The sequence below is a fragment of the Eurytemora carolleeae genome, unplaced genomic scaffold, assembly GCF_000591075.1.
Source record: "Eurytemora carolleeae unplaced genomic scaffold, Eaff_2.0 scaffold367, whole genome shotgun sequence".
Lineage (NCBI taxonomy): Eukaryota > Metazoa > Arthropoda > Copepoda > Calanoida > Temoridae > Eurytemora > Eurytemora carolleeae.
In genome coordinates, this window is record NW_019396385.1 from 36,690 (window position 1) to 50,361 (window position 13,672).

Sequence of the window (13,672 nt, forward strand, 5' to 3'; positions counted from 1 at the left end):
ACAACAAAAAAGTTCGAAGATTTACTAATATTTTTTTGCACATTTTCAAACTTTACAAAAATCAAACACTTTTGGACACAATTTTTTGTATTTTTGAGCATCCATAAACCTTTCCTGGGGTCATGTGAGGTCCCACGCCAAATTTGAGCCCGATCGGTTCAGCCGTTTTGACGTTTATTGGATACCAAGAGACAAAAAAAGAGACAGACAAGCCAAATTTATATATAGATATTGAATGTTGGATGGAACACGAGGATTGTCAATCTAAAATAACACTGCTGTTAAGAGGTGACTTTAAAATAGATATTTATATAACTTAGTTCGCGCAAATACTTTACAAGGGTTGGCGAAGAGGGGGAAACAAGGGTGATATTTAATTTAACCCCAGGGAATTTGGGGGGAAGGGGAAAAAGGGGGAAATTGTAAAGTGGGGGAAAATGGAAAGCTAAAAGGATAAAGGAGTGATTGAACACTGAAATAATAGATTGTTAAAGCTTCTGCAGCAGAGTGATAAATGTTCTGAAAAGTATGCATATATGACTACTTTTTCTCCACCCTCCTATCCCCCGACTCATTAATTTGTTTAACCCCTTCCCCCCTAACTAAAGTACAAGGAGCAAAACTTAAATGTCTTCACCAAAGCAAAAAAAATGTATAACGTTGAATCTGTATTTTGCAATTAAGACTGTTGAAAATTCAAATATCTTGGATCGAATAAAATTTGGGATAAGTTTACACAATCACTGTTCAACAGCCTAAACATGTCAATCTTTTCGAGATCCGAGATCAGCTGTTTTTCCAAAATTGTGTTTTTTAATGACAAAAATCGTTATTATTAAAACCCATGAACTTTCCTGTAGATCTGAAGTTAGAAGTAACTTGAAAGCGGGAACTGGAAATTATTCAACATTTTATGAGAAAATTATGAGACAATAGCCAGAGTTCCTCCTTTGTTCTGCTTTCTCCTAGTAGGCTGGCCGGCACGCTACTGGCAGGTAGATAACTCTACTCTCTCTACCTGGCACTTCCTGTACCGGTCCGTCTTCTGCCCTCTAGCTGCAGGGGTTAGTACTACTAAGCCAGGAGCTACGGAACGCGCCAGAATTTACCGCATTTCCTGTAGATTTCCCAGCTTTATAGGACACAAAATAAATATTGCGTAATTTTCATTGAAATATTTTGTCCAGAAATGTTTGCGAACAAAAAGCACATTTCAGTCACGTCTGTAATAGGCAAAAAGAATTTGTTCTGTATCTGCTTAGTTCTTCTTTACCATTTTAGGTTTAAAACTTTTCTAGTCATAAAACATTAAAGGAAAAGAGGGAAAGTTAAAGATTATTTGCTCCTTTAAGAAATAAACTTATTTTTCAATGTTTGTAGGTTAAATATTGTTATTATTGTGTAATCTAATCAGCTGAAAATTCTCTGCATAACTGTCAATCATTATACAATTATATAGATCAACGACTGAGTTCGCGCATTCCATGAATTCACACAATCATACAACAATCCCTGACATACTTTTCGCAGATTTTAAAGAAACATTATCTTTCACGAGAACTTTAATTACCTATCTATAGGTTATCAAAAACAATCTTATGCAAACAAAAACAGATAATTAATTTTTTTTAAATTTTGATACTCCCAAATACCAATACATAAAAAAAAATGTCAAATATCACATTAATTTTTTTAAGGTTTTCATCGCTAGATCTTACGAGCCAAAAAATTTGCAAATAAAATAAAATCGGTGTATTCAGAATTAAGGGAAAAGGTTCTTATTCTGCAAAAAATAAAGCTCTAGGTAAAGAATTTTTTCTACTTATTTATGCAAAAAGGCCCAAAAAAAAGTTCCCCTGATAGAAATTTTTTTTTAATGAAATTTTTATTGAAATAGTTGACAATTGATCCCTATGTTTTTTTTTCGACCCTTGTAAAATACACTGTTAAAAGAAATCGTAAAAATATTTTAAAATCCGAACCTTTTCGAATTACCGAACAAAATTAACGACAACTTTGTTTGTACTTTTATAATGCTTTCGATCCTTCGATTTTTCAATCAAACCGTCAGATTTTTTCTAACAATGTAGTTGGAAACGTCCTACCTCGAAGGAGATGTTTTGGGAAAATGATTTCTCTACAACAGATTGCTTCATCTCAATATTCTAAAAATAAAAAAATGAGAAATCTGATTATTTCTAAAAATAAGTTCAAGCATTGAAATAAGAGATAAGGAGAGGATGTTAGGTTTGTATTGTATTGTATTAGATCTACTACAGAAAATTCAGGGGTCCTCATAAAACTGTGGAATAGGAAGACGACATTTAATAAATCTTGTGTGTATTTGATAATGTTACAATGTAGCTAGTTACTTCAGACCCATGGAAAATTTGATTTCATGCTATTGATAATTACTGAAATTCTCTTAAATTATTGATTAAATTTTAACTTCTGACTAATAAATATTTAAATTTAAACTAAAAGTATAATATTTACATTCCTCATAACTAATTAAGCATGCAGACTACAATAAGTATGCAATTGGAGACAGCGCGCATGCAGACTACAACACGCATGCATTTGAGAAAGCATGCAGACTACAACTAGGAATACTTTCTAGACTTTAGGCGCTATGGAGACTTAAACAAGCATGCACATATAAGAAAGCATGCCGGCTGCAAAAAGCTATGCATGCATTACAGACTGTTTGAAGACTGCAACAAGCATGAATGTGAGACAGGATGCAGACTACAACAATTATGCATGTCATTTGAGAGACATCTTGCGTTGTTATTAATAATGTTCCCCCCCCCCCTCCTCATAATAGGTTTTGCTAGAAACATATATAAAAAAGAAATTTCCTAGTTTCTGTAACAAAAAATCTTTTATTCAGAGTTATTTAAAATATTTTGACGCAGATGCAAATATTGGATAGACAGAACAAATGTTGCATAAAAGAAAGGACCGACAAATTTGAGTTGATGCTATTGATCTTCAAAAATACAAATTCAGAGAAATGTTATATGAAAGTGGAACTAAAAGCTCACATCTAATTTTCTAATTTTCCTAAATCTATGCAATCATGATGCTGAAACAACACGGAATAAATTTAGTATTGTCTACCCCTATCCAAAGTGAGATATGAATAGTCTGATAATCCCTTCCCCCCCCCCTCACTTCAGGTAAAATCTGCTGATCAAGAAAGTGTAAAAATAATTTAGAAAAAAATGCTCAGTAGATAATTTTTATGACAAATATTTTTCACAAAAAAATTTTAGGTTTTAAGTTGGAAAAAAGTTGTACAAAGGAAATGGACACATAAACTCATTTTCAAATCCCTGCTGTATCTTTAAAACCTGATAGTATAATTTATACTGTTTGATCTAACAGAATTAAAAGTTTAAAATATTAAAGATATTGGAAAAAGAAAATTAATTTTAACCCTACAACGATGGGGGGAGGGGACGTTTTCCAACCCCCCCCCTGTGTTTTTTCTAAATAACTCAAAAAAAGCTTACAATAGAATGCTAAAACTTCTTAACTTTTTCAAGAACAGAAATGGTTAATAATTTTTTTTTATTAACTAAGCTAAATGGCTAAATTTTATCAATTTGAAAAGCCCTTAATAAAGGGATGTAATAACATGTGTCAGACATTAATGTTTGTCAAGAGTAAAAATAATTAATTCTAAACATTTTTTGGGCGTTCTTTTAAAACTTTTTAAAAATCCTCCCCTGACCATTAAAGTTACAGGGCTATTTTCAATGTGCAGGCCTTGAAACGTTGGACTAAGGACATGAATAACAATTCCCTATCTTAACTCTAAGTGCAAAATTCCCCCAATCTAATATTGATGAAAAAATATCCCAGTGGCGATAGGGTTAAGATAGCAAACAGCCACTATAAAATTTAAAAAAAAAGAACAAATCTTTCAATAACTTCGTGCCGAATCAAAATGCAAACTCACGCAACCTCTTCTTTAGGTTAAAACTGTCTGTAATACTTTTATGACTCCATAAATTTTAATGGTTTTGTAAAGTAATTTCATGAGTGGAATATATATATCTATTCTTACGCAGGGTTGCATTTAATTGATTTTTAAAATTCAAATGAAAGTAAATTTCTGTGAGTCATGGAAAATGCATACTAATAAAAACAGAAATCAGAACGTTCGTGATGTGAATCCTGGGATCAAGCATCGATCTTTATATTATGCAGATCTACAGATTAATTTAGATTCTCTTCAATATTCTGCAGTGTTCATACCCTGCTATTTAAAGCATTGATTCACAAATTGAATAGTGCCCTATCCTGATTGGGCTATTTTGTCTAATATAGATGGGGGGGGGGGGGGGTTCCCTTAGAGTTGAGAGAGGGGAGTGGGATACATGTCCCAAGTCCAACTTTTTAAGGCCTGCTAATTAAAAAAAAAAACCTCTAACTTTAATAGTTAGGGTGTAAGTGAGGATTTTTAAAAAGTTCAAAAAGTATGTCGAAAATTTTTTCAAATATAGTCATTTTTACTTCTGACAAATATCAACATGACAGTGACACATGCTTTCATATCCATTTTTCAAGGCCTTTTCAAATATAAAAGTTTTAGCCCTGTAGCTTAATTAAAAAAAGTGATTAACCATTTCTGATATCTTTAAAACACCAATGCATCAACAATTTTTTTTTGTCAAAGTTGTTCACAACTACCACCCTGTTTTTTCGTAAAATTTGAAATAACAAGGTTCTTGTGTTTGTTGTAATTAAATGATCCATTATTTAGTAATTAACACTGACTCAGGTAGATACAATGCAACTTAAAGGGGCTGTAAGCGTAATTTGAAGTCATCCTCCATATAAAGATTAACAACGGTACCCTTTAAAGCGTTGTCGGATCAATTTTAAATTAGTTATCAATGTTTTTGATTCTTTAAACTGCTTATTTTCATTTGAGGTTTCTCTGCAAATGGGCATTTCTGTCTAGTAAGAATTGCAACGAAAAAATAATCCAAATCTAACACTTTTTGTGTCACGATTCAGGAAAACGATCTTATCTTCAACATTTTTAACAGATTAGGTTCAAGGATACCGTTGTAAGACATTGCCATCTTTCCATGAAGGGCCTCTTGAAATTACTCTAACGGTCTCTTAAAATTCTAAAAATATAGCGATCTCAAGTTTTTCAAAACCCACATATTGTATTTTCTGGTATCTTCCATCTTGAATTTAGGGTGCTTAAATTATCGGCCACAAACTTGAAGGTTTGTATCATTGTTATTTAGTTTATGGGTTGACATTAATGATTCAAATTAGATTTGTTACATTTGATACAGGAGCTGGCTGGGGGGGGGGGGGGGGGTGCAGCCCCCCTTAAGTGAGCAAAGGGAGAAAAGGGGGAAGGAGGGAGGCAGATCGCTGATTAAGGTTTTAAACTGTTTTTGTTTTAAATATTACAAACTTTAAATTTGTATGTATTTTTAGAAACATTTAATCAATATAATGAAACAAGGCATTCGCATAATTCGCATATATGTTCCCTATCTCTCGCCAAACGGCTGGACCAAATGGGCGGAAATTTTTGAGGGAACCCAGGGGTTTCCCGGGGGTAACATAGGCTAAATTATAAATTTTTTTCAAAATTTTTGTTTTCACCATTTTTTTAAATAAGATTTTTTTTAATTCCACGGGCAACACAGGGCATTTCAGTTATATATACATTTCAATATTTATATATAAATAGATTGTTCTAAACCATGCAAATTTTATACCATGCGAATTTATGTTAGAAAACTATTGTTTCTATGTTATTTGTTGTCTACAGAATAGCAAATCTATAACTTGGTAAAATCTAAATCTAAAAAAACTGATTAGAGACGAACCGTTGAAAAATCCTCAGGTTCTTCCTCCTCAGCTAATAATTCCATTTCCGGTTTTTTAACCGGAAGTGAACTCAATTCCGGTAAATCTTTAGGAGAGAAAAATGTTTTTAGAACTTATTTTCTTTAACATGAAACTTATTTGTACTCGTTCATAAACATTTTTAAAAAACTTTAAAAAATTTCAACTCTCCTAAAGGAATAGAACTTATTGAAAAATCGGCCGGAAGTGAAACAGGTCGGCCGGATCTAGGCTTGAACTCTCCCGGCCGACGTAACCGGCAACTCGTGTTATCATCCTACAGAAAACCACCTATTATTCGGCGGCCAAAACACAACATGAAGAAAAAAAATTAAGATTAAAAAAAAATCCATTTTATACCAAATTTTTTAAAACTAAAAATGGTTCAAAAACATAAAGAAACATATTATGATTTTTAAATAAGATAGATATATTGTATAACATAATACATTTAAAAGAAAAAAACTGGGACGGTTTGAGGTAATAAATTCAACAGTTTGAGATAATAAATTCAACAGTTTGAGATAATAAATTCAACAATAAATGTAAAATGGCGACACAATCTATAAAGATTGTAGATGTTAAAACACCACCATTCAGCGGCCCTTTATTATTTTACCATATAAAGGGGAGTGGGTGGTACAAATCAAATTGTATTTGACTCATATATATACTTAATCGCCAATCGTCATAAGGTTTTTAAAGCATGGGGGGGGGGGGCATCAACGCAATAAAAGATCAGCGATTATATATCTCTATTGTTTTAAATGATATTTTTGTTAATTCGAAGTCCCATTTCTTTCTTACCTTGCTGAACTCTGCGAAGCCATTTTGCATCATCTGAAGCGGAATTCCAATCGGTTCCATCGGCTGAACAGCTGGCATCTCTGAGAAAACCGGTTCTGGAGAAAACCGCGCATTTCTTTGAACTTCAGCTGATGGCTTGGTAGAAAATGGCGCTGGTTGAATGAGCTGAACAGGTTCAAGTGGGGGAGGGGAGAATAAATCTTTGCTGAGGGGGGAGGGAGCGAAGGTCTCCTAAATTAGAAAATACAATTAATTATCTTTATTTCCAGTACATTGATTCAAAATTGATACTTTATTACTTAGACACCATTTTCATGTCTCTTCTTGTTACCAAGCAAGATAAAAAAGAAAAACTAAATATAATTATACATTTTTAAATATATATATTGAGGTAATGTAAAGGTTAAAACCACAATTATTACAGAGTAGACCCACAGAACAGCAATTATAAATAACCACAAAGTATTCAGACAACAATATGGTTCACACACTTTTGTTGTTAATTTATTAATGTTCTTAAATATAAAGTAGACATTTAATCAATGATAGTTAAAGGGCTTGTACGCGTTATTTTCTTTCATTTATAGAGTGTTAAGTCGAATTCACTATGATACTCATAAACACGTTGTTAGCTTAGTATGAATTAATAAGATATCCATGTTTTTGTCGTATTTCTTGCTTCAGGATTACAATACAGTGGTAGGCGATTATATCAATACAATGAAGACGACTTTTTTATTCAAGTTTTGATTGTTAACAAGCTTTTTCGATTTGCAAGTTTACAGCAATCAAAGAGAAGCTTTTTAATTGAGAGCTTCTCTTGATTTCTATGTTTATATATATCCATGCTGTTTAACAGCTTGATTTAAATCAATATTGAAATCAAAAGCCGTCTTCTTTATATTGAAATAATCGCTTACCACTGCAGAAGAGAAATTATAAAATTACCTAATTTTTTAAGCCATAAAAACGACCATATCTTTTCATTATTGGTTAGATTGAGGTTTGAGGGGTACCGTTGTGAATCGGTTATGTTTCTCTTTAAATGAAGGGTCAATATTCAGATTATGACGACAATCCCTTTCAAACGAACTGGAACAATACGTGAGAATGCAGGAAGAAAACTGGTGAAAATACATAAAATCCAACCTGCTCTATAGTATGGGGAGAAAACGCTTGAGGAGTTGGAGACTTTAGATTCCCAGGAATATTTTCCTAAATATAGAATATTAGGAATATTTTTCTAAATATAGAATATTAGGAATATTTTCCTAAATATAGAATATTAGGAATGTTTTCCAAAATATAGAATATTAGGAATATTTTCCTTAATATATAATATTAGGAACATTTTCCAAAATATAGAATATTAGAAATATATTCCTAAATATAGAATATTAGGAGTTTTTTCGTAAATATAGAATATTAGGAATATTTTCCTAAATTTAGAATATTAATAATATTTTCCTTAAAAATAGAGTATTAGGAACATTTTCCAAAATATGGAATATTAGGAATATTTTCCTAAATATAGAATACTAGGAATATTTTTCCTAAATATAGAATATTTGAAATATGTTTTCCAAAATATAGAATATTAGGAATATTTTCCTAAATATAGAATATTAGAAATATTTTCCTTAATATAGAATATTAGGAATATTTTCCTAAATATAGAATATTAGGAATATTTTCCTTAATATAGAATATTAGGAATATTTTCCAAAATATAGAATATTAGGAATATTTTCCTTAATATAGAATATTAGGAATATTTTCCTAAATAAAAGATTTCGGACTGTGCTGTAATTTGACATCAATATAATGAATATTTAAATTTATCTTTTAAAGAAGAAGTAAATTAAATTTCGTTAATGCATAATTTCGTTAATGCATGATTTCGTTAATGCATGATTTCGTTAATGCATGATTTCGTTAATGCATGATTTCGTTAATGCATGATTTCGTTAATGCATGATTTCGTTAATGCATGATTTCGTTAATGCATGATTTCGTTAATGCATGATTTCGTTAATGCATGATTTCGTTAATGCATGATTTCGTTAATGCATGATTTCGTTAATGCATGATTTCGTTAATGCATGATTTCGTTAATGCATGATTTCGTTAATGCATGATTTCGTTAATGCATGATTTCGTTAATGCATGATTTCGTTAATGCATGATTTCGTTAATGCATGATTTCGTTAATGCATGATTTCGTTAATGCATGATTTCGTTAATGCATGATTTCGTTAATGCATGATTTCGTTAATGCATGATTTCGTTAATGCATGATTTCGTTAATGCATGATTTCGTTAATGCATGATTTCGTTAATGCATGATTTTTGAAAATAATCTTTTAGAAACGTAAGCTGAGTAATGCAGACTAGTATTGTATAAAGGGCATGAAACATTTTCTTTTTATAAAAAAGTTTCAGATCACTATTTTTTTAAACTCTACTAAAGTTTCTTTTACTAGGTTAATAGCCCAATTTTTAACGGCCAGCTCAAAGAAAAAAAATTAGACCGATAAATAGTTTGGGTGCTAGGGAGGGTGAAAAAAATGCCTATAAAAGGGTAAAAAATGAAATTTTTTGTTTTTGTTTTAAACAAATATTAAAGTGTGACACATGTTTCTAAATTTATTTTTCAAAGGTTTCTCAAAAATATAGTTTTTAAATCTGTAGCGTTAGTCACAACAAAGCTATGAGCTATTTTAGATCTTTTTTTCACAGACCGGACTTTTTTCCGCCCTTTATCCTACTCTATAAATTAAAAAAAAATATTTTTTAACATAAATTCCTTTAAATTACTTTTCATTAAAAGTCACAAAATTTCACGGTGATAGTGTCAAAAATGAGAGTGCTAGGACAAAAAAAAACTACTGGGAGGGGCACCAAACGCCCCCCCCCCTCCAGCCCGTGTAGGGTTAAATATATAATTCTTGAAATATTTCTACAAAGATATCTTTGATGTAGTCCAAACCCAAAATTGTACTTTAATGATTTAACATAATTACAAAGGTAGGAATTATAGAAATAAATTTAAATGTTTTAAATGATTGGATTTTACAGAAAGTACCAATACCAGTCCATTTGTGAATCTTTTGATTCTTATTATACCCTTTTATGCAGAAACTACGAGAAAAAAGCATAAAGAAAAATAAAATCACAACAAATTTTAATGAGAATTTGAAAAGAGGATTTAGAGCTAGATAAGAATACATAATATGATGATAAAAGAATAAGGAAAATGCTTAAGTACGGATGATATTCAAATGAAAATGATAGTACTAACGATGATGTGAATGTTGATATGAATAGTGGTGTGAATAATGTTAATAATTATATGACTGATGATTTAAATGGTGACGTGAATGATGATGTGAATGATGATATGAATGATGATATGAATGATGATATGAATGATGACGTGAATGATGATATGAATAATGATTTGAATGATGATGTTACTGCTGATATAAATGATGATTTGAAAGATAAAGTGAACAATGATAAGAATGATGATGCAAATAATGATGATGTAAATGATAATGTGAATGATGAATTGAATGATAAAATGAATAATGATGTGAATGATTAAATGGATGATGAAATTAATGATAATGCGAATAGTAGTATTAATTATGTTATGCATGATGAAATGAATGATGATGTGAATGATGATGTGAATGCTGATTTAAAGGATAATCCAAAGATTGACACTGACCTTAAACTCTTGGCTGATCTCCTGTTCTAAATCTGTTATAGCAGAATATATTTGATCCTTGAGTCCAGTTTGTTGAATCTCAAGACCATGTACATCATGGACTCCAAGATCCTACAGGAAAAATATAGTAATCCAGCTCACATAATCTAAAACTTTCCAGTCATCTTTGTTTATGTTCTAGCTTCACGACCAAAAACTTTATTTCTCTGCAGTATTACAATTGTATTACTTTACAATTCTTCAGAATTTATTTGCTCTTCATTGTTTTTCTTTTCCTTTGTTGTTGCAAAAAGACCAGGATCAAAGAAGTATTCAATTGTTAAATTTAATTTTCAAAAACTTGTCAAAACTTTTAAATTCGCTCTCATGCACTTCGGAAATCATGCAAGGTTAGATATAGTAAAACATTTACTGCGGGTTAAATGTTTATTTTTAGATAGATAGATAGATAGATAGATAGTTAGATAGATAGATAGATAGATAGATAGATAGATATATATCAAAACTAAAAACGTGCAGGGTCAATTACAGTCCAGCGAGTACAGTACAATAAAATATAAACCGGTTCTTGCAATTTTATAAATTATATTCTTCTTTACTATTATACCAAATGGAAAATTTGAGGAGTTAAATTTATCTTATTTATTTTAGACATTCAACTTCTAGTGAGCTCATGCATTTTTCTTTCAAATATAGACTTAAGGTTTCAGAATGCATGGATAAGTCAGATTTTTCACACGAAAATTTTTATTTGTTATTAACTCCTCTAAAACCAAATCAAAACAGATATTGGAATTTTTAGGACAAAATGTATAATTTTGATTGCTTGAAGATAATATAAATCTTTAAAAAATGAACTTTCTGAATAATCTGTCTGTTTCTTTAGGGTTTAAAGCTGTTAAAGACAAGCATATCAATTTTAATGAACATTCAATATCAAAAAATAATTAAAAAATAGAAAAGAAAAATGAACTGATTTCATTTTAATGTTTGGTCTAGACTGAAGATATTGTAATATTATGAATGATTAGATGAATATTAGATTGGTCTTGATTAAATTGTTCAGATGGAATTGGATGAAGGACGTGAGGGGGGAGGGGGAGAAGGAAAATTGCAAATTAGGTTTGCTACGAGATTGCAAATCTGCTAAATTGCAAAATATATTGTATACAGATACACAGTACACTGTACAGATAATTACGGTTTCATGCTAATCACGATCTATCTATCTATCTATCTATCTATCTATCTATCTATCTATCTATCTATCTATCTATCTATCTATCTATCTATCTATCTATATATCTATCTATCTATCTGTCCATCTATCTTTATCTACCTGGTTTTGGAATGACAAGGATTTGTTGGAGAGAGCAGTTTTGGATGACATCTCCCTGGAACTAGTTTGGGATGATTTAATTTCCATGGATGACGAAGAAGTCTGCTGAAAGGACTTCTGGGATGACATCTGGGAGGACATAGATGTCATCTTGGAGCTAGACATGGATGAGGAAGACATCTTGCTCATGGATGATATCTCGTTGAAGGATGACATTTGCTTGTCGGATGAAACCTCATTGATGGATGACATCTGTTTTTCGGATGACATCTTGTTGAGAGATGACTTCTGCTGAAATGATTGATTTGATGTCTGATCGAATGAAATCGATTGATTTGTTGATTGATTTGAGAATGTCAGACTTGTTCCAGATTTCTAAAAATTTTAATAGATTATCATGCAATTATTAAAATGTTATTTTCACCAGTATTCAATAATTGAAACGTTTACATCATGATTATTTTATTTACGCATTCTAAAAAGGGTGGTTCAAAAAGATACATGCAAGAATTAGGATTGACAAAAATTAACATAAAAAATCATGCAATTTGTTGCAAATTGTTGAAAAAATTGACTTACAAAATTTGTTCTATAATGAAATTTTTTTTTGCATAATTTCTTAAGTAAAACCAAATAATATTTTTTTGCGGATTTTTTTCATAACATTTTCTTTATCAATAGAAATGAAAAGCTTTGAATATAATATAATACATATATATTTTCTAATGATTTCTGAATATTTTTTTTATCAATGTAACAACACACATTTTAGCACATGATTCAATTTTTTCAATGTTTTTCCAGCTAAAACATGAACCCTACAAACAGTTTTTATTTCTCTAATCCCTGTATTTTTACTCCCCCTGTATGTGGATACTGTTTAGTAAGATATCCATGTATGGATCTGCCCTGGGCAGGAGTAATCTTTCAAATCCAAGTTTTTATAATTCCTGTGGCAGAGCCCCCTAGCTGTATATCAGTCACTCAGTGTGAGAAAATTATGCAGGGACAAATTTAATGTTTTTTTCTGGGTTTTATCTTTTTCAAGTTTTAATTTTACAACCACCTTAAGCAATAAAACTGAAGAACTGTAGAATGAGGGAATTAAATTAATTAAAACATTTTATAGAAAAACAGTTAATAGATGGACATTTTCTGGAATGCCATTTTATGGGAAAACATTTCATGGAAAGACATTTCATAAATTGGCATTTTATGGAAAGACATTTAATGGAAAGCCATTTAATGGAAAGACATTTCATGGAAAGAATTCATTGAAAGACATTTCGTGGAAAGACATGTCATAAATGGATATTTTATTTTAATAAATGTTTTTCCAATGAAATGTCCTATCTAAGAAATGTCCTTTAGTTTTTTTTTTATCTAAAAAATGCTTAAATCATAAAAAATTACCTCAGACTTAAACTCTCCAGAGACTCTCTTCTTGATTGCAGCATCTAGACCTAGAGGCATCACCTTCACTGCTCCAGGTAGATCCTTCCCACGCACCTAGATATAGGGGTTCATTAAACCTAGATATAGGGGTTTATTAAACCTAAATATAGGGATTTATTAAATCTAGATATAGGGGTTTATTAAACCTAGATATAGGGGTTTATTAAACCTAGATATAGGGGTAAATTAAACCTAGATATAAAGGTTTATTAAACCTAGATATAGGGGTTTAGCTACGCTCAAGTTAATAAACACCTGTTTAAATAATTACTTTATTACTACTTTAAAATACTGAAATTTATGCAAAAGTAAAAGATAGATAGATGACGTGGCCGGAAACTGCTCAACTTGCCGCGTCTTGATATTCGGTTTTAAACTCCTCCAGAACTTCGTCTTCCGCCACTACGCCGCCACAGGGGTTTATTAAACCTAGATATAGGGGTTTATTA

At 30.9% G+C, this 13,672-nt stretch overlaps 1 protein-coding gene across 9 annotated transcripts in view; it reads right to left on the bottom strand.

The window, feature by feature from the left end:
• Window positions 1-13,305, bottom strand: part of LOC111702182 (trichohyalin) — a 44,511-nt gene extending 31,206 nt beyond the window's left edge. For 7 of the 9 annotated variants that reach the window (XR_002765368.1, XR_002765369.1, XR_002765371.1 and 4 more), the window contains exons 1-8: window positions 13,182-13,305; window positions 11,769-12,143; window positions 10,430-10,540; window positions 7,846-7,911; window positions 6,697-6,927; window positions 6,061-6,166; window positions 5,871-5,956; window positions 2,106-2,165 (exon numbers count right to left, since the gene is read on the bottom strand). Coding sequence is in view for 3 of the 9 variants with exons in the window: in XM_023473792.1 (XP_023329560.1) it covers window positions 2,106-2,165; window positions 5,871-5,956; window positions 6,061-6,166; window positions 6,697-6,927; window positions 7,846-7,911; window positions 10,430-10,540; window positions 11,769-12,143; window positions 13,182-13,241 (1,095 nt within the window). In the remaining 6 variants the exon portion in view is untranslated. Of the gene's footprint in view, window positions 1-854; window positions 975-2,105; window positions 2,166-5,870; window positions 5,957-6,060; window positions 6,167-6,696; window positions 6,928-7,845; window positions 7,912-10,429; window positions 10,541-11,768; window positions 12,144-13,181 lie in introns of those variants that run through there. The other 2 variants (XR_002765370.1, XR_002765372.1) reach the window with 2 other exon arrangements.
• Window positions 13,306-13,672: the final 367 nt, after the last annotated feature.